The 24,889-nt window shown below is 42.8% G+C and overlaps 1 protein-coding gene across 2 annotated transcripts; it reads left to right on the top strand.

The window, feature by feature from the left end:
• Positions 1 to 1,788: 1,788 nt before the first annotated feature.
• Positions 1,789 to 22,991, top strand: CHAF1B (chromatin assembly factor 1 subunit B). Of its 2 annotated transcripts, none has more exons than XM_012782917.2 (14): positions 1,789 to 1,868; positions 2,590 to 2,725; positions 3,171 to 3,303; positions 4,879 to 4,996; positions 5,496 to 5,599; positions 8,751 to 8,847; positions 9,965 to 10,049; positions 11,358 to 11,451; positions 15,609 to 15,678; positions 15,775 to 15,866; positions 17,907 to 18,069; positions 18,838 to 19,269; positions 21,683 to 21,777; positions 22,299 to 22,991. In XM_012782917.2, the coding sequence occupies exons 2-14, from the start codon at positions 2,600 to 2,602 to the stop codon at positions 22,388 to 22,390; spliced, it is 1,701 nt and encodes a 566-aa protein (XP_012638371.1). In that variant the 5' UTR covers positions 1,789 to 1,868; positions 2,590 to 2,599; the 3' UTR covers positions 22,391 to 22,991. The 2 variants fall into 2 exon arrangements, with proteins under 2 accessions (XP_012638371.1, XP_012638370.1); XM_012782916.2 differs by having other exon boundaries at positions 2,523 to 2,725.
• The last annotated feature ends 1,898 nt before the right edge of the window (positions 22,992 to 24,889 follow it).

Raw genomic sequence — 24,889 nt, 5'->3', positions numbered from 1 at the left:
GTGATGGCCCATGAGGCAGCCTAGAAAGTCAGGTCTCTCAAATTTTCCCCAGGATGCCAACTCTTTCATGTACTTTTAGTACCTAAAGCATATGTTTTGTCTTTTTAAACCAAGTCCAGAATCCTGGCACTTCAGGAGGTGGACAGAGGATTCATCTGTGAATCCACAGCATTGATCAGAAATTTGGGCCAGGCACGGGTGGCTTATGCCTGTAATCCTAGCACTCTGGGAGGAGGCGGCGGGAGGATTCCTTGAGGTCAGGAGTTCAAGACCAGCATGAGCAAGAGTGAGACCTCATCTATACTAAAAATAAAAACAATTAGCCAGTCAACTAAAAATAGACACAAAAGATTAGCTAGGCGTGGTAACTCAGGTAACTCGTGCCTGTGTTCTCAACTACTTGGGAGGCTGAGGCAGGAGGATTCCTTGAGCCCAGGAGTTTGCGGTTGCTGTGAGCTAGGCTGATGCCATGGCACTCACTCTAGCCTGGGCAACAAAGCGAGACTCTGTCTCAAAAACAAAAAATGTTAGAGAAACCTGATGTTTAAGAAAGACAAATGGCCAGGCATGGTTGCTCATGCTTATAATCCTAGCACTGTAGGAGGCTGAGGCAGGAGGACTGCTTGAGCTCAGAAGTTTTAGACCAGCCTGAGCAAAAGCGAGATCCCATCTCTACTAAATATAGAAAAATTAGCTGGGCATGGTGGTGCAAGCCTGTTAACCCAGCACTGAGCTAGGCTAACGCCACTGCACTCTACTGTGCCTGGGCAACAGTGAGACTCTGACTCAAAAAAAGACAAAGAATCCCATGTTTTCTAAAACAGACTGATTATCAGACTTACCAGGGAGCTTGTGAAAATGCAGGTCCCTGGACCCCTCTGCTGGGTATTTTGAATCAGGGGGCCAGGATACAGCCAGGAATCTGTACTTTTAAAACAGCCAGCTTATCTAAAGTATATAGTCATTCCCCATCCACAACTCTCTACATCTTAGCCATGACTTAAGAGAAAACATCTAAAAGCTACATGTCCAGATTACATTATTCTAGTTTCCCATAGAAATTGGGCTTCAAGGAGCATAAAGCAATTTTTGTCAACATGACACACTGACTTGCAGACAATTTCTATACCTTTCATAAAAAACTGCCTAAAAGCATCAACCAGTATTTACATAAGAATCTATGTCCATTTGTTCCAAAAATGCCTGGAAAAGTTGGCTCCTAGAGGAACCTGTGTGTTCCTTTCTGTCAAGTAAAAGCTGTGCATCCTGAAGTATTTGTTTCTCGGCCTTCTTGGAAGTTCACAGATAAATTAGGTATCATTTGGAAGTTTACCCCATTTAAAAATGCCTGCTGTATCTCTCTCTGCCTACGCTTTAAAATACCCAATCCTATTTCTAAAAAGTGTTTATAACCACATGTAGCAATAGAGTTATAATGTAAGCAATCCTGCTTTAGGCACTGACCAGTTCCACAGCTTTGAACTCTCCAAATGTTCTGGAAGCCAATATATGAAAAACAAAACTCAGTTTTTATATGCAGAAGGAGAAAGAGACCTGGTTGGGTTCGCTCTCCACTAAGTATCCAGCGCCAGCACAGGGTCTAACATAGAGCAGATGCTCGGTAAATGCTTGCTGAAAGAATGAATCAACAAGGGAATGAGTGATTGAAGGAGAGAATCGAAGAACTCATCCATGCTTGTACGGGGCGCGGGACTGGCAGGAATCTAGAAGCCAGCCCGGATTCCACCCGGCAGGGGGCGGGGCGCCCGCAGAACCCCGCCCACACGGGGGCGGGGCCTGCAGCGCGCGGGAAGCGGCGCGCGCGCGGCGGGGGGTGACGGCGCCGCAGACTGACCGCGTTCCCTCAGGTACGGCTTCCCAGGGATGGCCCCTGCGACCCTGCGGTTTTCCCGGCTGGAGCGGGAGGGAAAGATAAGGTCTGGCCGCTGGGGCCTGGGACAGCTCCAGAGCGGCGTGCGTCCCGGCGTCCGGCCCGGCGCGGCCCCGGCCCCAGCCCCGGCCCCGGCCCCGGCCCCGGCCTCCTCCCGCCAGTTCTTGGGCCGCTTCCTGGGCCCACGCCTAGTCCCTGGGAAGTGGAGTCGCCTCCCCCGTGCGGCTCCCTCCCCCGTGCGACCCCCTCTTCCGGAGGACCCCTCCCGGGGCGGCCCCCTCCTTTCGGTACCCCCTCCCTTGGTCAGCCCCCTCCTCAGCTCTCCCGGCGCGCCCCTAACCCCCACTAAGCTTGGGCGGGTCGCGCAGCCCGCCGGGGCCCCTGAGTGGTCTCTACCTGGGTGCTTCCCTTTTGCCCTTCCGGCTGTAGCAGGAGCATCATAAAGTCGTGGGAGCCACTGCTCAAGCGGCATTTTAGGTGGAGCTTGGGAGGTGTTCACGTCAGGTGGCAACATTATCATCCTTTCCCAATGCAGCGTGCATTTTAACGGTTAGCAGGGTTCCTAGCTCATAGTAAGTAAGCGCTCAATAACCCTTTGCTGCTATAACGCTGTTACTTAATTCATTACCAGCATTTTGCAGCTTTCCTCTGTCTTTGGAAAAAGAACGCTGCCTGAGGAAATTTTTGGCCTCCCCTAGACTCAGGAGCATGAAAGTCATCACGTGCGAAATAGCCTGGCACAACAAGGAGCCGGTGTACAGCCTGGACTTCCAGCATGGGACCGCCGGCAGGATCCACAGACTGGCGTCTGCAGGCGTGGACACCGCTGTCAGGGTATATGGGAGCTGAGATAGGCACCGGGAAGCACTGCTTGAAGCAGCAGTTCTCATTCTTTTATTTCAGACCGTCAACAAACTCAAACTACTTTGTCATCTAGCCCAGAATGCTAAATTCTCAGGGCCTCCTGTGAACAATGAAAGTAAAAGAGAGCCGCTTTCTTATTTGACTAATATTGTGGACATTGTCCTAATGGGGTGCCCAATGTTTTAGAATCCTGATCTAGGTTCCTATTGGGTAACACTTTGCTCTAGAAAGAGGTAGGGAGCACAGCAGACAATGGGACTGTATCGATTTATGTTTTAGATAGGAGTGGTTCGTTCATTTTACATTTCAAAAAAAACCCTAAATTATTTTCCTGAACGTGAGCTTGGTGTTATTTTAGTAGAAATAAGATAGTAGGTACTCTGTGTGTTTTGAGTGGATGTTTTGGTATCAACAGATCTGGAAGGTAGAAAAAGGACCAGATGGAAAAGCCATAGTGGAATTTTTGTCCAATCTTGTTCGTCATACTAAAGCCGTCAATGTCGTGCGTTTTTCTCCAACTGGGGACATTTTAGCATCAGGAGGAGATGGTGAGTGTTGCTGTACTTCAGAAATTTTCTAGAAACCAGATATCTGTGTATCTCAAGTCAAATCATGAGACACGATTTGAGCCTGTGCCTTTTTATTTTAGGTGTGGCTGACCCTCTCACTCTGTCCTTTAGATAGTATGGTAATATAATGTTCTGGGGAGTGTGTCAGAATGAAGGGAAGGAGGGCAAAAGATTAAACTGAGAAGACTCTTCTCAGAAGGAGAAATAGGAAAGGTGCTTGCCATTCTGTCAGGGTCCCAAAGCAACTGTTCCGGCATTGTTTTGTTGTTATTTAATATCTGTGGGGATCAGGGTTAGTATCATGTCTCTGTTTAATCATGTCTCTGTGTAGTATCATCTCTCTAGGTAATCAGTTGGCTTTGGGAAACATGGTTTCTGATAAATGGGAAAATTTTTAAAAATTGGCTTTGGGAGTATCTTTAATGAATGGCCTTGTAATTTGTGCTTGTTTGGTGGGAGTAGATTGATTCATATTTTCTGCCTGTGCTTAAATGGGATAAAACTATAGAGAAAAAGCAAACATTTTTACTATACTTTAAAACAATCTAGAAACCAGTGTAAAATAAACCAGAAATCTCAGTTTTTGTTTGCATGAGGAGGAAGAGACCTGGTTGAGTTCAGTGCCAAGATACCCGGAGTGTATCTTGTATGTGTGTAGAGTGCATGTGTGTAGAGGAAAAAGTGGGGAGTGGGAGAGTCGCCCAGGGCTGGTTACAACCTGTCTCATGTAAAGTAGCAAGTGGCAACCCTCATTTTACAAAGTCCTTTGGCCTTGGAGGCCCAGAAACCATAGAAAGTATTTACCTGTCAGAGCCAATTTCATCTTAAACCAGCTTCCATGTTAATATGTGCAGCCAGGACTCTGGTTAATTTAGAATTGAAATACATATATCCATACAACCTGTTCATTCACTCTCCTGTGGATATTCCTAAAAGGGATGCCAAGTCATGGTCAGAAGGCTACATGGTAAGTGTGGAGCCAGAATGTGGGGAGTTAGTAGACTCAGACAATTGGTGACATCAGGCTAAAGTATCTGTTGTGTCCATAATGATATTAATAGCTAATATTGACATAGGCTTACTGTGTTGTAAGTGCTTTGTGCATATTGATGCACTTAAGCTTCACAACAGCGCTATGAGGAAGTGATGAAACTGAGGTATCAAGACGTTAAATGACTTACGGTTATTTAGCTAGAAAAGTTTGCCAACCCTTGCATTGGTGGCTCTTTGCTGTTTTGTTTTTTTTTTTTGGGGGGGGGGTTATTTAGTTATTTATGGGTTATACCTTTATATTTGTTAATATAGCCAGTCACTTTGCAGTGATGTTTTGATGCTTCTGTTCAAGATGACTTTGTATAGTTCTGATCTGTTACAATTTTGATTTTGGAGTTTTAGTTCAGAAGGCAAACCTACTTTTCCTGTTCAAATTCACAGAAGTAAATCATTGTGGCTGTTGTATCCATTGAACATAAATGTTGTTTAAAACCCTAAAAATTCATAAATGATGGGGTGTGCAGTGAAGCTTGGCTCATTTTTAATTGGATCACTACACAGATGCTGTCATCCTATTGTGGAAGGTGAATGACAACAAGGAACCAGAGCAGATTGCCTTTCAGGATGAAGACGAGGCTCAGATGAACAAGGAGAATTGGGCTGTTGTAAAAACTCTGAGGTAACTGGCGGGCTATGGGAATGATTTCTTTATATAATCGGAATGTGCCCTTTTTTTAAGAGATGGAGTCTTGATGTGTTGCCCAGGTTGGTCTTGGACTCCTGGTCTCAAGCAATCCTCCTGCCTCAACCTCCCAGAGTGCTGAGAGTATAAGAGAGAGCCACCATGCCCAGCCTGCCTTTTGACTTTTATATGTAACTTAAAACTTTTGCTTCTTATAACTGTGAGACAGTCATAAGACAATAGTTAAAAGATTAAAAAAAAATGGAAATGGATTTTTTTTAGTTTCTGCTATAAAATTTTCCTTAGTAAAAATGAGCCAATTTTAAATATACAAATATCCTTGAGAGTAGTTGTTTATAGCTACAGCTATAGTTCCAGTGGATATTTCTGGAGTACTATTTAAATGCATGGTCCCTGAGTTTGCCTTTAAATTTTGGATAATTTTTCCATTTTTGAATCAATAATTGCTTTTTGTCCCTTTTTCTTTGGATTCTAGGGGCCACTTAGAAGATGTGTATGATATTTGCTGGGCAACTGATGGGAATTTAATGGCTTCTGCCTCTGTGGATAACACAGCCATCATATGGGATGTCAGTAAAGGTAAATGATATGTTTTTGTTATTATTAGCAGGAAGAAATATTCTAAGTATCTAAAAGGCTAACCTTGAAAAGCAACACAAAGAATTTCTTCAGTGAGCTAAAATAGGTGGTTGGCTCTACAGGATAGGGATTAGTCCCATATGCCATGGATCCAGTTCAGTTTTTAGGGCCTAAAATCTCAGTTGGAATGTAAAAGGCTTAGCAGTGGCATTGTGAGTTAGTGGTGCTGAGGCAGGCAGGTCCCATGTGGCTGGGAATGCAGAAGTTGTGACAGGTCTGGTCCCTGCCTTCATGGAGCTTAGGATCTCGGAAAGATTAACAAGTCGTTTATAATTAATAGGTCATTGTGTGCTAGCTGATGGGGTAGGTGGATCAGGTTTCCATTTTAGGAGACCAAGGAAAGCCAGGGACATTCTGCTGCTAGAACATTCTGTTCTCTAGCTAGGTAGATAGTAGACATATGAGAAGTTAAAGTGATATAAAAATAGCAGCAAAATGCCAAGAGCCAGCATTGGCTTATTCCTAGCCATTTTTATCCCCTGCAGTCCTTTACTCATTTTTTTTTCCCTCAAACCAAACCTCTTGCTGCTAATTCTCCCACAACCCAAGTGCCCTGGCCAGGGAGTCACAGCCAACACAGTACTGCTCTGATCCTGTTTTCATTTTCTCTGAAAGTCTCTGTTCTTGTTAGTTTTGTGCCATCCAGCTAACCCCCTCTGTCCTGCCTTCTGTCTGCCATACTGTTTCTATTCAGTCCCCAGCATTCCGGCAAGTTGGAGGACCAGTGTCACTGTTTTCCTGTCTATCCTAGATTGGGCCATTGTCCTGGATAATTTCAGGGCAATCCATCAGACACCCCATTAAACCTCTTGTAACCGACCTTGGCCAGCACACTGGGTGCTGCTGTGGTGCTGGAAACAACAGGATCGAAATGGCTACATTGTAGTGGGGCTGGCAGACAAAACACCATGGATGTGACATCAAGTGTGCCCTGTGTAGGAGCTCTCGGAGAGAGCTCTGAGCATTTGGTGTTTGAGCAGAGACACAAATGAAGTCAGAGAACAAGCTGTGGGTGTTACTCAGTAAGTAGGTTCTGGCCTGTGGGAACAATAGGTGCAGAGCTCCTGTGGCAGGAGTCACTTGTACATCTAGGGAAGAGAATGGAATGGAATAAACAAGGGTGGCTGGGAGTACTGAGGTTGGGAGGAGGTGAGTTCAGTGTCACGCAGGCTGTGGGTCGTGGGAAGGAGTTTAGATTTTATCCCAGGTGTGATGGGTTGCCATGGAAGAGTTTTAGACAATCGAGTAACATGATTTTATTTATGTCTTAAAGGCATGTCTCTCGGTGGCATGTGGCAAATAGACTAGGAAAGGACAGGAGCTGGCAGGGGAGCTGTCCTTGGTGTAGCCAAACTCAGGGGAGCAGGGATGAGGCTTGGGCTTGGGGGCCATGATAGAGGGGTGGAGAAGGTTGGATTGAGACATAATCTGAAGAAAGAACTGACAGGATTGGCTGATAGATTAGCCATAATTCCAGGCATTTTGGCAATTAGGTGTATGTTGGTGCTGTATTCTGAGGTTAAGAACACTGTTGGGAGAGCAGTTTTGGCAGAGCATGTGGAAATCAAGGCCACGTCTGAGACCTCTGTCACTTTAACTGCTCTATTAATGTCAGCCTCAGGCAGACGTCCCACTCTCGCACTAGAACCACACCACACACAGTGTTCTGACACCTTTACAACTTCTCCCGCTCTTCTTCCCAGAGCCCCCAAGTGTGTCGAGCCCTCTGTCTCCTGGTCTGTCAGTCCCCTTCCGGCCTGTCATGTTTCCTCTCCAGCTTGCTCCCCTGGTCCTAAGTCAACACAGTCCCTTCTGACCCCTTTTCTTCCATTTCACTCACCAGGGCAAACCCCAGCCTAGGATCCGTGTCACAGTGCACCTGTAATTTTCTGACCCTAGGCTGAGCACAACTGGTTAAAAACCCGCAGCCCTGCAGATTGGGCCACTGCAAATTCATTCTGTCTAACTTTAGGTGGGGTCTTGGTGACCTCCTTCCCCCCTCCCCATTCACTTGTCAGGATCATACCTTCTTCTCAAGCCCAACCACCTTAATCCTGGCAGATTTCCTGAAAGTTTCAAGGGGAGAGGAACACCAGTCAGGACGTAAGGAGGATGGGGTGGGGTGGGGGAGTTAGACTGAGTTTTGTACAGGCTGGTCACTGGCAGCCTGAGGGCAGGCAGTTTAGGGGACTATGAACAATGACTGCCACGTTGCAGTGGACCGAGGGAACGGAAGGTGAGGGGCTGGGAAGTAAATGAGGCCACATCTTGGGAGGGCTTTGCTGTTGTCTTTTTTTTTTTTTTTTTTTTTGAGAATGGCCAAGGCCTCATAACTCCCTCATATTTTTATCCAGGTGCTGTCTGTCTGTGCTGCTGGTTTTATCTGCTAAACATTTCCCTGAAGTCCCTCTACCATCCCTGTTAACATTGTGTTAGTTCAGGACTTTGTCATTTCTTGCCTGGTCTACTTGTCACCTCCTCACTAGTAACCCTTTTTGCCATCTTTTCTAAACCTCAGCTTCATCTCTAAAATGTAGATCCCTTCTTAGCTTCGTGTTCCTTTCAACCCACATACCTGGAGTAGCCAGAGCCTTTGCCCTATATACAGGTCTCTGTAGCATTCCTCCTCCTTGCTGTTCTTGGCCCTTTGCCTTACCCTGTGGCAGTGCTGTCACTTCTCACCGTTCCCAATTTGCTGTGCGGAGCTGTCTTTTCACCCCACAGACTTTCTTAGGATACCCTCATCTCCCTGTGCTCTGGTCCCTGCTTCATCCTGTGTGACCTGGGGAAGCAAACTTCGGTCCTCTCTGACCTGACGGGGGGTTTCCTTCACCCCTGCTTCATCAGCTGCCCTCCCCCTACAGTCCGGGGTTGTATGGGACTTGCCTGTTGACGAGTCTGATCCTGAGCTCCCTCAGGGTGAGACTGTGTGAAGTCATCTGTCTCAAGGGCCTGACGCAGGGTTTGGCACTCAGTCAGGTACCAGCTGCTGAATGATGGAACAGTATAAAGGGAACAGTGTCTAAGTCGTACTTTATAGCATTTGTGCTCAAATAGGTTTTGGTAACGCTGTTGTGTGCTTTTTTTGTAGGACAAAAGATATCAATTTTTAATGAACATAAAAGTTATGTACAAGGAGTAACCTGGGATCCTTTGGGTCAATATATTGCTACTCTGAGCTGTGACAGGTACTTTAGTATTTGGCAAGTTGTCTTTGTCTATATTTACTTGGAATTCTCTACAGAAGTATATTTATCCCAATTTAACCAAGATGTATCATAGTTTAGCTTTGATTCTTTTGTTCTTATTTTCAACATATGAGCAAGTGACCATATCACATGTTACAACATAATAAGAAGTGGGAAACTAATGAGGGCAAGTGCCTTAAATGAAGTTAGTACTTAGTAAATCTATATTGAATGGGTAAGTTAAGTGTAGAAAGAGCTTTCTAACATCAAATAAACTTTGAAATAGATATGATTTCACGGGAGACTTAAAAAATCTTTTATGAATGTGACTTAATCAAGAAGAGGTAGTGGGAAAGTTGGACTATTTCAGTTTTGATTATAGTTTACTGATATAGTGATTTTAATTACTATTTAAATTGATGTAAAAATAAATGATTTTTGTCTTTTCTGAAAGGAAGTCTTATTGCTGTGTTACTACTGTTGTAATTGCATTTAATCGTGTTCTTGGAACAAGGAGTTAAAAAAAATCAAGAGTGGCAGGTATATTACTTAACAGAATAGTCCTTTGGAATATTTATCCAACTACTTTTAATTAAAACAAATTGAATTTAAGATGGATCTGAAATAAAAGCAATATGGATGAGTTAGTGTTTATTTTTCAAAGAATCTTCTGTTGTATTCTACATGCCATTTATTTTCTGATATGTTTTATTCAGGCAATTAGAAGTAAAACAGTGATTAGTTAGTGCAAGTAATATGACTTATCAACAACTAAATTGACATGCTGGTGTTTTCCTTACTCTTATAAATCAGAAAATAAACTTAATTGCCACTGAGCCAAATGTCCAAGATCTGAAAAGTAAGGCTGGGCCTAAAGTATGTCTTGAGAAGTCAAAACATTCAATGAAACATTTTTTTTAAATGGTGATGTATTTCCCCACTGTAATTCCCTTTAGGTTGTTGATAATTGCTTTTGTCATAATTACTCAGTTATGTCTGAAGTTTTGCAGACTGAAAATTGTTTAGGTAGTCTTTAGTGTTGGTAACAGATTGTTTTTCATGTGAAACATAATTAATTTACTAGAAGTGGTAAGTCAGACTTTTGTTTTTTATTCAGGGTGCTGCGAGTGTACAGCACGCAGAAGAAACGTGTGGCTTTTAATGTTTCAAAGATGCTGTCTGGAATAGGGGCTGAAGGAGAGGTATGAAATATTTTGACATTCCCTTGCATTGAGACTAGGAAGTCATGACCTCCTCCTCTACCTCCACAGTTGGGTCACTGGCCTCCAAGACTCGATACCTGGACTGGAGGAAGGTTTCCTCCCGGACAGTCAAAGCACAGTTAGTGTGATGGGCTGGTCTGTGTGGTAAGGGGGTGTGCCCAGGGCCCAGGGGAGAGCTGATGATGGAGGATAGTGATTTTTAGCCCTGGTTGTGCTGTGGAATCACCTGGGAAGCATTCAAAGTTTGGGTACCTCAGCCCTACTCAGTGGCGTGATACATTCAGCTTGAGGCAGGCAGGGCCTCTGTGAGTCCCAGGCATAGTAATATCAGTCACTACTGATCTGGGAAGATCCCTGCACTGGGCAGCAGAGGGCAGGTCCGTTGAGCATTGCATGTGTCTGGCAGCAGGCAGTGCACCATCTTGGCAGGTAGGTAGAGAACTCGGGTAGCAGATAGCAGAGACCCAGCCAGAGGACTGGTATTTAGGAATAGGAAGGACCTTGCTCTTTGAAAGAATTGGCAAATAGAAATAGGACCCTCGTCCTAGAGGAATCAAGACTGACTTAGGAATCACCTAAGCAGATGCTTAGGTGAATGGGGGAGCAAGCCAGTTATTTGAGCAAGAAAGGGACTTGGTGCATATCCCCTCCGAGGGGCCGGGGGAGGCAGTGTGGGTCGAGAGCTGACGGGCGCTGAGAGGTCACATCTTCAAGTAAGGATAGTAACTAACAACTGCTGCCTTGTGTTCTTGAGAGTTAAATGCTTAATGTTTATAAAGCGCCAATAAATGGTAGTAAGAACTGTTCCACACAGGTGTTCAAGAAATGTTGTTTGAAAAGATTATATGATTACCAGTTTAATAATCCACTAATTTCTTTTTAAAAAGTGTGCATTCAGTTGGAAATTTTAAATATATACATAAAGGTCAAAAGCAAAGATCTAATTATCTTCCCACTATCTCCCTAGTCTCATTTCTAAGACAAACCACTGTTGATATTGTGATATTTTTTACAGAGTTTTTAAAAATAATTATATATCCCCCCCACACATATATAGAAACATACACACATACAGCTTTACTTAACAAAAATGGGTGATCAGTTTCCATGAATGATTACTTTTGCAGTCTTACATAATTATTTGATTTTTAATATGTTTCAGTTTCATTATGTCACTAATAAAGGGGACAATATGTAAGGAAAAACATATAGAAACATACAGAAATTGTTAAGCCTTTATTATAAGTGTAAAGATTTAGAATAATGTTTAAACTTTGTATGCAACAGGCAAGAAGTTACCGTATGTTTCATGATGACAGCATGAAGTCATTCTTTCGTAGACTCAGTTTTACTCCGGATGGGTCTTTGCTTCTCACACCAGGTGTGTTTCACAGCTTTTGATTTAGGGGTGTGATGGCGGAGTGGGAATGTCTCTGCTCTCGTTTTGTGATATGTCTTTTCAGCTCAGTTGAGTTCTGATCAGAGCAGTGGTCTTGAAATTGTCTATACATTGGAACCTCCAGGGAAGCTTCAGAAAAATACTGGTATCTGGGTCTCACCGAGAGATTGTAGTTTAATTGGTCTGGGGTGGGTGGCCTGGCTTTGGGAATTTGAAAAAGATTTCCAAGTGATTCTAACGTGCAGACAAGTTTGGAAGTCATGAGATTAAAGTGATAGCCATTTTCTCTTAGATAAATTTAACTTTTAAAATATTTGCTACTCGGCCGGGCGCGGTGGCTCACGCCTGTAATCCTAGCTCTTGGGAGGCCGAGGCGGGCGGATTGCTCAAGGTCAGGAGTTCAAAACCAGCCTGAGCAAGAGCGAGACCCCGTCTCTACTATAAATAGAAAGAAATTAATTGGCCAACTGATATATATATATAAAAAATTAGCCGGGCATGGTGGCTCATGCCTGTAGTCCCAGCTACTCGGGAGGCTGAGGCAGGAGGATCGCTCGAGCCTAGGAGTTTGAGGTTGCTGTGAGCTAGGCTGACGCCACGGCACTCACTCTAGCCTGGACAAAAAAGTGAGACTCTGTCTCAAAAAAAAAAAAAAAAATATTTGCTACTTAAACTTTTTAGTAAGTGTTTTTTTTTTTTTTGCTAGATAGACATGTATATGGAGGTCATAGTCCTGAAACCAAAGATAAAGTACCTTTACTGCTTTTATTCTCCTCAAGAATGAAGCAACCTGTTGTGACAGAATTAGGCACCAGGACAAGTTTGGTTGGACTAACTTGTGGGAGTGGCAGTGGTCAAATCTGAAAAGTCAACAGAATTAGCAAAGACAAGATAGGTTTATTGTCTCTAGGCAGGCAAGAGGCTAAGCCCAACAAGATGAGGGTGGTAGGCAGTGTTGTGGCCTGAGTGTTCTTGGAAAAGAATGTCTGCTAATCTCCATGGTGTCTGGACCATCCTGTGCATAAAGATGATGACATATACCAGGGTTGGGCCAAACAGGAGGGCACAGGTCAGCTCTGCCACTAACAGTCCCAGCCAAGCAGGGCTAGGAAGGGTCCAAGCATGGTGTGGATGACACATGCCTCTGAATGGGTTACGTGTTGAAGACCACTGGGGAACATGGGGAATGACACTTTGGCCCAGGGAGTCTCAGGACCAAGGAAAGTAGTTATTTACTTAAAGGTTATTATTAAAAGTTGTTTATTAAACCCTGTAACACATTTTTTAACAAATAGCAACTCTAAACATATTTTCAGTTAAAATCAGGTACCAGGTCTGCTATCACTGTTATTGTTCTTAGCGGTATTAGTGTGTGCAGGAAAATGAAATTACGAAGATTGGAAAAGAAGATAAAAAAAATTGTGGTAGAATTATATTTCTAGAAAATCCAAGAGATTTAAAAAATACTGTCAATTTAAACAAATTTGATAAGGTGGCTGGATATTGGGAAATATGTAAAAATCTGTTTCTTTTTATATTAGCAGTAAGTACTTAGAAGTGGAAAGAGGAAAAATACTCTATTCACAGTGCAAAGTCTTTAAAATGCATTGAAGTAAATTTAATAAAAGCACAGGACCTTTATGAAGAAGAGTAGAAAATCTTATTAAAGGTTATAGAATAAGTTTTGAACAAATGGAAAGATATATCATATTCTAAAAATTAACATACCAGTTTAATTTCCAGTTAGAATCCCATTAAGGGTGTGTGTGTTTTTTTAATTGGATGAAATCTCAGCTTTGTTTACTAGAATAAATGCTGATGAACAGCCAAGGAAGTATGAAAAAAAGAGAATAATAATTGAGAGGGCATTTGCCTCACCGTGTGTCAGAAAGATAGTATAACACTACTGTTTATCAAATCAGTATGATATCGATATAGGACTAAACAAATAAATTAGTGGACCAGAACAGAAAAACCAGAAATAGATCTGAGGATGTAATATATGACCTTAGTTGGTATTTCAGTGAGAAGAATATTTATTTATTATTGTATATTACTTAAATAATTTTCAAGTAAATTAGACACTTAGGCAATAGAATGAAAATGTCATTAAGGAGGCTGGTAAGTATGAAGATTGGACAAGAACCTTTTTTTTATTGACAAATTGTATATATTTATCATGTATATGATGTTTTAAAGTATATATACATTGTGGAATGACTAAATCTAGCTAATTAACATATGCATTATCTCATATAGTTATGATTTTTGTGGTGAGAACACTTTATATCCACTCAGCATTTTTTAAGAATACAATATATTCTTATTAACTACAGTCAGTTGTACAGTAGATCCCTTGGAGGGACAAACATACTGAATGAATCGTACTGGGGTAGCCAGCTGTATGGAAGAAGATGAAATTGGAGTCCTCACTTTTAATAAATTTCAAGTGAATTCAGTACTTAAATATGAAAGATAAAAATATAAAACTCCTACAAGAAGATGTAGGAGGACATTCTAAGAAATGGAGAAGACCTACAAGAAGCTTTTGAAGAGATGATAGAGCTATTTGACTGTGTTTGAATATAGACATTTTTTATGACAAAAGATACAGTGAGCAAGTCAGTAAGTAGACAAATGATAGAACTAAAAAATAATATTTTTGGTACAGGAGAGAGAAGGCTAATGTATATCATGTACAGTGATACCTTCCAAATTGGTAAGAGCAAAACAAAAGAAGAAAAAAATGAGCGAAGGATATGAAAAGGCAGTTTGTAGAAGAGCAAATCTGCATGTTCAACAGATATAGGAAAAGGCTCACTAACAGAGAAATACAAATTAAAGTGGCATAACAAGGCCACAAAGAATGTCTCTTTATTCCCTTCAGACTGGAAAAAGCAATATCCATTGCTGATGGGCTTGCAGAATATAGGTACTGCTGGTGGGAATGTGAATGTCACAGGCACTTGGAAAACAGTCTGGTGACTCATGTACCTCCAGTCCATCCATCCCATGGCTGTGAACCTAGTCCTTACGAAATGAGAGTGTAGATGTAAGGGTATATGTTCAAGGATGTTTATTGCAAGCATTGTTTGTAATGGTAAAAAAACGAAAATAAAGCATATTCATTGACAGTTTGGGTGAGTGCATTATGTTATTAATATTTTCAGACCAGTAAATATTACATTTTTATTAAAAAAGAATGCATTTGTGCTGTGCAAATTAACTTTCATGAGTAGTTCATAGAGACAAAATAAGGAAAAATATAAACACCCTATTTTGTAAAACTATCTTATGGATATATATGATTGAGTAGTGACTGGTAATAATGATTCTATGAACATGGAGGAAGTATAGAAATGACATAATGGTTGGTTATTAATAAAATGGACTACCTGGGGATAGAAGGATGGGGAGACGGCATGTAGGCAGAAGTATAATAGTAGAAAAAAAAAAGACTACTAATGCTGTCACGTGTTCTCTCCAGTAAATATGAAACGGTCACATGTAAAATTATATGTGTGTATATGTATCAAGAAATATGAACATAAAATAGGGAGGTGTTCCCAAGAGCAGCTTTGCATGACAGTCACTCTGTGACAGTCTGACCTGGTTTTAACTACATCCTAGAGTAAGTATAGAAAAGTTCTCAAATGTGGACTGTTCCCAGAGTAAAGCCAGTTTCTGCAGGAGGCTGGAGGTTTCAGCAGAGTCCTCGGTCTCCTGGCAGCCTCAGCCATTGGGTGGCACCCAGGTCAGAACTCAGGGCATAGGGACGCAGGGATCCTAGTGGAGCCTGGGCAGCTGGGTCTAGTGCCAGCGTTTCAGCTGGAGGGACAGAGGTATCTTATAGCAGGGGCCTCCTGCTTTAAGGTTCTTCCTGTTCATAACCCAAACTGGCTTCCTGGGGGCTGCTCAGGTAGAGATGACAGGTAGATAGAAATGGAGTGAGTGGTGAGACCACAGTCTCGGAATTTTTGTTTTTGTTGTCAGTGACAAGAACATTGTCCAGAGAATACATCTTTAGGGGAAAATATTTTACAAACCAGAATTGAGGGCTATTGAGTTTTTGTTGGTGATGAGTTTAATAAAACATTGACTTTCTTTCCTCTCCTTCCCTTTCCCTGCTCCCCACCCAGCTGGATGTGTGGAATCTGGTGAAAATGTAATGAATACAACTTACGTTTTCTCCAGGAAAAATCTTAAAAGGTATGCAATTGAGGGAATATTTGAAATGTGTACCATTACTTTCTTGCTTTTGCTGAGTACCAGTGCCTTTTTCTAAAACTGTGATTCCTTTGTCAGGCCTATTGCTCACCTTCCGTGTCCTGGAAAAGCAACGCTGGCTGTCCGCTGCTGCCCGGTCTACTTTGAATTGAGGCCGGTGGTGGAAGCAGGTACCCTTAGAACCAGGGCTTGTGTTAGGTTTTGTCCCTGAGGCAGGTCACCAGGGTGAGGTGGAGATTTGGATTCTGACTTGTGGGGACAGGTGGGTACTAGGGTTTCATTCAGTTTAGTTACTCTTAAAAGCTGGAGCAAAGATAGATATTACCAAATATGTGCTTTCCCCCCCCATTGTTCAGAATATACTTTCTTGCTTAAAGTAACTTTAAAAGAATATCAGTACTTTTTTTGTTTTCCCCCTGATTGAATGTCATCCAGTGTCAAGTTTCTATGCAGTAAAATTGTGTATGAAGTGGATTTTTGTTTTTAATTCCCCCACCCCTGGCTGCTTTTAAGATTTTTCTCTTTATCAGTGGCTTTAAGCAATCTGATTACAATTTACTTTGGTGTGATTTTCTTTGTATTTCTTGTGCTTGGGGTTCGTTGAACTTCATAGATATGTGAGTTTATAGTTTTCAGCGACTTTGGCAAGTTTCAGCCATTATTCTTTAAAATATTTTTTCTGTAATCTTGTTCTTATTCAGATACTCCAGTTACACATGTATTTGGCTGTTTGGAGTTATCCCATGGCTTACTGATGCTCTGGTTACTTTTTTAGTGGTATTTTTTCTTTCAGTGTTTTATTTTAGAAGTTTCTATAGTTATATTTTACTAATCTTTTCTTCTGTGTGATCTGCCGTTGGTTCCATCCAGTGTATTTTTCATCAGTGACATTGTAGTTTTCATTTCTAGTTCATTTTGGGTCTTTCTCATATATTCCATGTCTCTGCTTAACATGCTCCATCCTTTCTCTTCTTGAACATATAGAATGCAGTTATAATAACTCTTTTAATGTCCTATGTACAAAAGACTGGTTTTGATTGATTTTTTTTCTCTTCATTTGGGGTTATATTTTCCTGCTTCTTTGCTTGCTTTGTAAATTTTTATTAGATGCCAGACACTGAATTTTACCTTAGTGGAAACTGGATATAGTTTTATTCTTATAAATATTCCTGAAGTTTATTCTGGGATGCAGTTAAGTTACTGAGAAACATTTGATTCTTTTGGGTCTTGCTTCTAAGTTTTGTTAGGCAGCATTTACTCTCAGGTAAGTTTCCCACTCCTGAGGCAAAGCCTTCTGAGTAATCAATGCCCTGTGAAATATGAAGTTTTCCACTGTCGCTGGGGAAGCATGCACTGTTTCTGGCCTTGTGTGAGCTTCAGGGATTGTTCTTTCTAATAGTTCTTTCTCCAGCTTAGGCAGTATCCTAACATGTGGGCACTGATCAGTACTCAGCTCATGACCCAGGAGGGACCTTGAAGATCTCTGCAGCTCTTGTCTCTGGTCCTCTGCTTAGGGAACTCCAGCTGCCTTGGCCTTCCGAGACTCTCAACAATGTCTTCTCAACCCAGGGAGTCTTCTGGGCTCTGCTGGGCTCCCTCTACCTTAACGGGGCATGGAAACTCCAGGCAGTAATCTGAGGCAGTGGTAGAACTTACCTCATTTGCTTCCCATCTCTTGGGGATCACTGTCCTTCATCTCCTAATGGGAGTATCTTAAAACTGTTGTTTCATATATTTTGCCAGTGTTTTAGTTTTTTTTTCAGGTAGGAGGGTAAATCCAGTCCCTGTTACTCTAACATGGCGGGAAGAAGAGGCTGTTTTTAACTTTTGGATCCTATATGTGAATACATAAATATCCTTGATAAAATGCCTTAATGGTTATTTTTCCTTATCAGAGAAGTGACCCCTCAGATTGACTTGCCCCACTCACATGGCTTCTTTGTTTTCTCTTCCCATTTGGACCTCAGTGCCCATGATTCTTGGTTTGTGACACACTATCCTCACTGGTTTGTGCATAATTCTCTTGTATTTATGTATTCTATGTAAAATAATAGAGCTGAATTCTTTTGTAAAGCATATAGTAAACTAGTTTTTAATAAAATCATGTCATTATGTGTCCCGGGAGAGGCCTTTTTTTAGGAGAATTAGTTACTAGTTTCCTTCAGGAGCTTTGTTTTTGTTGTTTTACTTTGTCCCTGTTCCTCCTGCAGACAAATCATCTCAGGAGCCAGGTCTGGAGCTGATGCGTCTGCCCTACCGCCTGGTGTTCGCTGTGGCGTCAGAGGACTCCGTGCTCTTTTATGACACCCAGCAGCCCTTCCCTTTCGGTTATGTGTCTAACATACATTACCACACCCTGAGTGATGTCTCGTGGTGAGTAGTGAATGAAGGAGACAGTGTGCATTACCCTGGCCTACGCTCTGGGCTTAGGGAGCATTTCATTACCAAAGAGGGCTTATTTGACCCTGTTCACCAATTATTTTTTAAAAGGAATCAACATTAAAAGGAAAGCTGTTTCTAATTTGCCACAATACTTGCTTCCTGCTTTAGCACCAGTGGGTTTTGATGCCATTCAGGTTGCCCTACGGGATATCAAACTCTAATAAGTGGAGAGGGCAGCCCTGTAGACTCCCTGGTCATATATGGGGACTGGTCAGGCTGTCCTGGAGGAGGCTGTCCCCCTGTAAGTCCCCTGCTGCTCAGAGCAGGGAAGGTGCCCCAGGGCCATGCTGGTCCTGAGGGTGTTACTGAGCACTCTGCCCTTCAGCTACCCGTGGTCCCCTGGTTCAGCCTCCATTGCCTGTTCAGCCCAGCGTGCGTGACCTCCAGTCAAGGCTTCACTACCTACCATCTATTTCTTGTTCCTTATAACTTTTTTTTTTATTTTCTTTTTATCTTAGGGCAAAAAAGGTCATCTTGCCTTTATTCAAATGAAAAGATGGGTTACAATGACTTTGAAAATTGAGTTAGGATTTGGAAAGGAAACTGCATGAGTAAGGAGCTCATACAAACCCTTTCTTTCCTAGTCAAGCTTGTGATTTTGCTTGAACTTCCATTTTGTAACTAGTAATAAGAGCGTTAGATGTGGTCCATAGACTTTGATTAAGGTCTGTAACTTTTCTCCCTGTTTTGGGAACAAAGGTCCAGCGATGGGGCCTTCCTGGCCATTTCTTCCACGGATGGTTATTGTTCATTTGTAACATTTGAGAAGGACGAACTTGGAATTCCTTTGAAAGAGAAGCCAGTTTTGAGCATGGGAACTCCTGATACAGCAAAGAAAACTAAGAGTCAGACGCACCAAGGGTCTTCACCAGGATGCAGACCAGTAGAGGGAACCCCCACCAGCAGAATCCAAGACCCCAGCAGCCCCTGTACGACGCCCCCTCAGGCCAGACAGTCTCCAGCCCCCACGGTGATCAAGGACACTCCTTCGATTACTCCTGGTGTCAAAAGCTCCTTGCCAGCACCTTCAGAGGAGAAGAACCTGCAGCCCAGTAGTCAAAACACAAAAGCCCACCCATCCCGAAGGGTCACTCTGAACACATTGCAAGCCTGGAGCAAGACAACACCCCGGTAAGAACTTTTGACAGTATAAGACTTGTCATTGCAAAATGAAAAATGAAATACAAACTGAACACCCCCAACCTGTTATAGGTAAAACTCCATGCAGTAAGTACGTTATACCAGTGTGTTGCCAGAGAGATTGCTTAACATCAAATCCGAGAGTTCTCGCATGTAGGCATCTGTTGGTTCCTCCATTTCCTGTCTGTTGGGTAAAGCCCAGGCTCCTGTGCATGCAGTAGACTGCGATTTGGTTGCAGCCTGTTGTCCAGGACTGTGGCGACTCACTCTCCTAAGTTCTGTGTGCCTTAATCTCCAGCCTGGCTCTGAGCATCATGTTCCCAGAGCACACTCTGCCCATTGAGGCCTGTGTGCCTTACTTTCCTTGGGGAAGCCTAGGCATCTGCTGCCCTTGGTGACAACACCAGCATCTTCCTGAAAGACCCATTTGAATGTCCCCTCCCTGTTCCCAGTCTTTGTGGCCTTCAGCCCTTTTCTCGTCACCACATGTCACATTTGACAGCAGGTGCTTTGTTTCTGCTTTTGTTTCCCCTGCTGGATCGTGTGCCCCTAAGGGCAAGAGGTGTGTCACCAGTTTTCCTTATGCCTCCTGCCCAGGGTGGTAACAGACACTTCCTAGGACATGGGAAGTCCAAGGAGTGTCTTCTTGAGGCTGAGTTTGATGTTGCCAGCAGACTGGCTCGTGAGAAACTTAAGTGTCTTGGTCTCATGGTAGTGGTCTCCAGGGCAGCCCTGCAGTCATTTCTTCCCTGTTCATGTCAGTCTGGCACGTGTCTGCATCTGCCGCTCCTGCTGCCGACAGCAGCGTAGCCTTCAGTTTCCTTTCTTCCTTTGTAACCCTAATGTCCACTTATCCCCTCTGACTCTGTATACTCCCTTCTCCACCAATCCCTCCACCTCCTCACCTTCCAGGTCAGCTGAGTGGGGAGGTGGGCTGGGGAGGGGTGGGATGGCGAGTTAGATTGATGCTCCGTGTGCCTCTCACATCCCCTGTTGTGTTCACACGTCTTCATCAGCAAGTTCGTAATACTGTATAAGCATAGTGTTTGGCTCTTTGTAAGTGTCTAATTCCTTTTTGCAGACTAGCAAAGTATTTTTGAATTTTTCTATATGTTTTTAGGTGGGAGAAGGTTTGAGGTTGCTGTGAGCTAGGCTGACACCACAGCACTCTAGCCCAGGCAACAGAGTGAGACTCTGTCTCAAAACAAAACAAAACAAAACAAAACACAACAAAAAATGTTGAAAATCAATTGGATTTTAAAAAAGAGTTATCTGTATTTTGGCACATTCCACATATGGAAACCATATGTGGTAGCCTTCTACACAGCAGTCAGCAAGCTATTGAGCAGACCGTAAGTAATAAAAAAAACAAAACAAACAAACAAAAACCCATAGGTTTTGAGCAGGCATGGTGGCTCAGGCCCATAATCTCAGCACTTTGGGAAGCCAAAGTGGGAGGATCACTTGAATCTGGGAGTTCTAGGCCAGCCTGGGCAATACAGTGAGACCCTGCCTCTATAAAAAATTAAAATATTAACTGGGTGCTGTGGTGTGCACCTGTAGTCCCAGCTACTTGGGTGACTGGGGCAAGAGGATCAATTCAGCCCAGGAGATCCAGGCTGCAGTGAGCTTGATTGCACCACTGTACTCCAGCCTAGGAGACAGAGAAGGCACTGACTGGTCAACACTAAGGTGCTTAGCACTCTGGGAGGCCGAGGTGGGCGGATTGCTCGAGGTCAGGAGTCCAAAACCAGCCTGAGCAAGAGCGAGATCCCGTCTCTACTATAAATAGAAAGAAATTAATTGGCGAACTAATATATATATAGAAAAAATTAGCCAGGCATGGTGGCACATGCCTGTAGTCCCAGCTACTCGGGAGGCTGAGGCAGGAGGATTGCTTGAGCCCAGGAGTCTGAGGTTGCTGTGAGCTAGGCTGACGCCATGGCACTCACTCTAGCATGGGCAACAAAGCGAGACTTTGTCTAAAAAAAAAACCACTAAGGTGCTTACACAGTAATAATATTCTTTGGGGGGTGGGTAAACTCACAACTAATGGACAAGGTGAGTGTTGGGGGTAGGGAAGGGCATGTGTCAAATCATGGGTAGGATGTGGCAAAGTCATAGCATGTAACCAAATGTTTGTACCTCCATAATTTCCTGAAATAAAAAAAAAAATAGGTTTTGAAACTTTTAGAGAGCTGGTTACGGTTTAAGTTAACCATTTTAACTTAGTACAGGAATGTAATTCTTAGTTGCTAAACTAACTAAATTTAAAGCATATTATGATCAGCTGAAAACTTTAAGTATTTCCCTTAGTAGTTTTGAAATTTAGTATCATACATAAACAATTCCTGTGACACTAACAAGCCATCTTCTCCACTGTCTCTTTTTTTTTAAAATCAAGGAGGATAAATTTAATGCCCTTAAAGACAGATACTCCACCAAATTCTGTACCAGCCAGTGAAATTTCCACCCCTTCCACAGAAAAAATTCAATCAGGTAAGTGATATAGTTACTGGTTTAATATAATTAAAGATAGAGTATCTTTTCTTATGTTCTCTTAGAAATTAATATCATGTAATTTTAAGTCAGTTCTGAGAAAGCAAGGACGTGTCTGCTAGAACCATTGTTTAAACTCACCAGCTGCTTGTAAATCTCAGCAGGAAGACCACCTTGCTGTAAAAGCAGACTTGTGAGCTAGATCAAGTTTCTCCACATAATGACTGTTGACATTTTGGGCCAGATAGTTCTTTGTTGTGAGTGCTGTAGGGTGCTTAGCAGCATCCCTGGATGTCACCCTTGCCTGTGACATCTTAGATGTCACCTGACATTGCCCATTGTCCCTTAAGAGGCAGAGTGGCCCCTGGTTGGGAACCACTGCTATAGAGATTCCCCTGATGTCAGTAAAAGATCTTGCCAGGCAGTTCGTTTCCTTGTCTTGGCTCTATATTTTGTAAATGTCAGCTCTTAACTCTCAGCATGTTCATTCACTTGCCAACCTCTGTTTGCTGGTGTTTCAGAGATGCCTGGAGACCCTCAGGGCAGTCCTCCAGAGCTGAAAAGGCCCAGACTCGATGGAAGCAAAGGAAACATCCAAAGTCTGGACTCTTGATGGGATCTCAGCTTCTGCTCGCCTGCCTGCAGGGTGCGGGAGCCCCGTGTGCACAGGGAAGGAGGCGGCATCCAGAGAGCAGAACGGACGCTTGCAAATTGATTTCTGTAACAAAAGTTACATGTGTACTGATTTTTCTCCAGAAATATGGATGCTGTTGTATTTGGTATCCACTTTTAACTTGGGGATGTGAACATTTTAACAGACTAAATCCTCCTTTTGATGAGTTTCTGAAACTGGAGCAGTTCCACATTATTTAGCATGAAAATCAGTAAGCCCTCCCTTGAATACTCATAAAAGTACAGACACTTTCTGGGCAACTCCTTTTATAGTTAGAGTTAGAAAGAGGAGAAAGTAATTTGAGAAGATTTATTCTGTTGAATTTTAGAGTGTTTGAAATGATTATTAGATTTAGCTTCTCATTAGTTGATTAATTAAACTTTGGAAGGTTGTTGTATTTATTTTCTAATTTTAAAGGTAATAACTCATTCTGGAAAGTTAGTAAATTACAGTGAAGTTAAAAAAAAGTGGGGCTGGAGGTGGGAATCACTGTAATCTTAGCACCAGAAGTAACCCTTGTTGTAATATATTTCCTTCTTAGCATTTTTATGGATTTTTTTTTTTTAAGACAGAATTGAGATTTTACTTCAGATACAATTTGGTATATAATAGGTTAACTTAGTTTGGTTTTTCAAACAAAAAAGTATCTTAGCAATTTATGTCTACTTTTGCTTTCTCCCCGCCTGGGGGTGATCATATGTTCTTTTTACCTATTAGGAGTGAGCATGAGAGCTGTGGTTGAAGGAGGCAGTCACACATGTCTGGGGGCTTCTCTGAGCTCAGGGGCTGGTGGGTGGTGTGATCCAGGGCTTAGTAGCCCTGTGGCAGCTGGGATGAAGCCCCGTTTAGAAGCTGGTGCTGCAGCCTCCCTTCGGGAGAGCTGTTACAGTTGAATTTCATAATGCTTGATGCTGACACTTTGGCATATGAACAGATGAGTCATGCAAATGAAGGCGGTAAACTCGGCTTTCTTCCCAGTCTGAAACAGAGTGAAGAGTGAAAGGGTTCAGGACTGACAATTAAGTCTAACAGGAGTGGGGCTGAGGAGTGGAAGAATGTACTCTCTTTAAACAGGTCAGCAGCAACAAAGAAGCATTAATTTTTTGCTTAATCCACAACCTAGTAAACCAGAAAGAGTCTGCCTCCCTTTTCAATGGGAAGGTGGTAAACTAGAGATAATTTATAGTGTAGAAAACTGAAAGGTGAACACATGTATACTTGCAATGCAGGTATGGGTCCCATTCACAATGAAGAGTTTTTAAATGTCAAATGGTCTCTGTTTGACCAGTGGTTCTCAACTCTAGCTGCACTTTGAAATCACCCTAAGAGCTGACACACATACTGAAGCCTAGGTCCCCCTCCAGAGGATCTGGCCTACCTGGTCCGGGGCATTGTTCGAACATTAGGATTTTTAAAAGCTCCTCGAGTAGTTCTGGTGCACAGCCAAGATAGAAATAATAAAAGAAAAAGCTTTTTCTGGATATGGTCTGTTCTGGATATGGTTAAATGCATTTCCACTGAAGGCTTTTTCTTGATTCTCAGCCCCAGCACTGATTGATGTAAAAACCCCTCCTTTACCAGTGCTGCCAGATGGAAGGACAGCATGCAGGAGATGCCATTAGCTCTTGGGAAAAAAGAGTTCTAGAACATCATGCAGCTAGCTTGAGGTATAGTTTGTAGTCACTGGTCCCTGTGCAGACAGATGAGTGACCATGGGTCCCCTGTCCTCAGTGTGGCCTGCTTCCTAGCCAGGCATGGGGAGAACAGTGTTAGGTTTTACAATTGTCTTTTTGTGCATCAACGAAGGGAGTGATGGGGTAGGAGATGGGGTGCACCTGCAGCCTGAAGTGTGCCTTTGTCAGAATGGCCAACTGCCTATTCATCAGCCATCATCCTTGAATAGAAATTACAAAATGAGCAATAAAAGACAAGGTTATGTTACCTCAGTGTTATGGTCTAAAAACTACATATGTCCATCTGGGTAGTTTTTTGGGGAAGCCTTTTGCAAAAGGAGCCTAGTCTGGGGTTAGGGAGGTTCCTTCCCACTTCTAGAGATGGTCACTGTCTATACAATCATCCCCACCATCCTGGATGTGTACTTGGATGGGTTTGTGTTTGTTTATTTATTTTTAAGAGATGGGGTCTTGTTCTTTTGCCCAGGCTGGAGTACAGTGGCATGAGCATAGCTCACTGCAACCTTGAAGTCTTGGGCTTAAGCAATCCTCGTGCCTCAGCCTCCCAAATAGCTGGGACTATAGGTACATGCCATAGCACCTGGCAAATTGTTAAAAAATATTTTGTAGAGGCCAGGCAAGGTGGCTCATGCCTATAATCCTAGCACTCTGGGAAGCCAACATGGGAGGATCGCTTGAGCTCAGGAGTTTGAAACCAGCCTGAACAAGAGTGAGACCCCATCTTTGCTAAAAATAGGAAAAATTA

Source organism: Microcebus murinus, chromosome 1, assembly GCF_040939455.1.
Source record: "Microcebus murinus isolate Inina chromosome 1, M.murinus_Inina_mat1.0, whole genome shotgun sequence".
NCBI lineage: Eukaryota > Metazoa > Chordata > Mammalia > Primates > Cheirogaleidae > Microcebus > Microcebus murinus.
Note: the sequence above shows the minus strand (reverse complement) of the source record. Positions and strands in the feature narration are given on the sequence as shown.

Bases quoted from the DNA above. Each gene is read 5' to 3' on its own strand.
- CHAF1B (XM_012782917.2), top strand. From the start codon at position 2,600: ATGAAAGTCATCACGTGCGAAATAGCCTGGCACAACAAGGAGCCGGTG. The intron at 8,848-9,964 runs GTACTTTAGTAT...TTTTTTATTCAG, and splicing joins GCTACTCTGAGCTGTGACAG to GGTGCTGCGAGTGTACAGCA. The intron at 15,867-17,906 runs GTACCCTTAGAA...TTCCTCCTGCAG, and splicing joins GAGGCCGGTGGTGGAAGCAG to ACAAATCATCTCAGGAGCCA.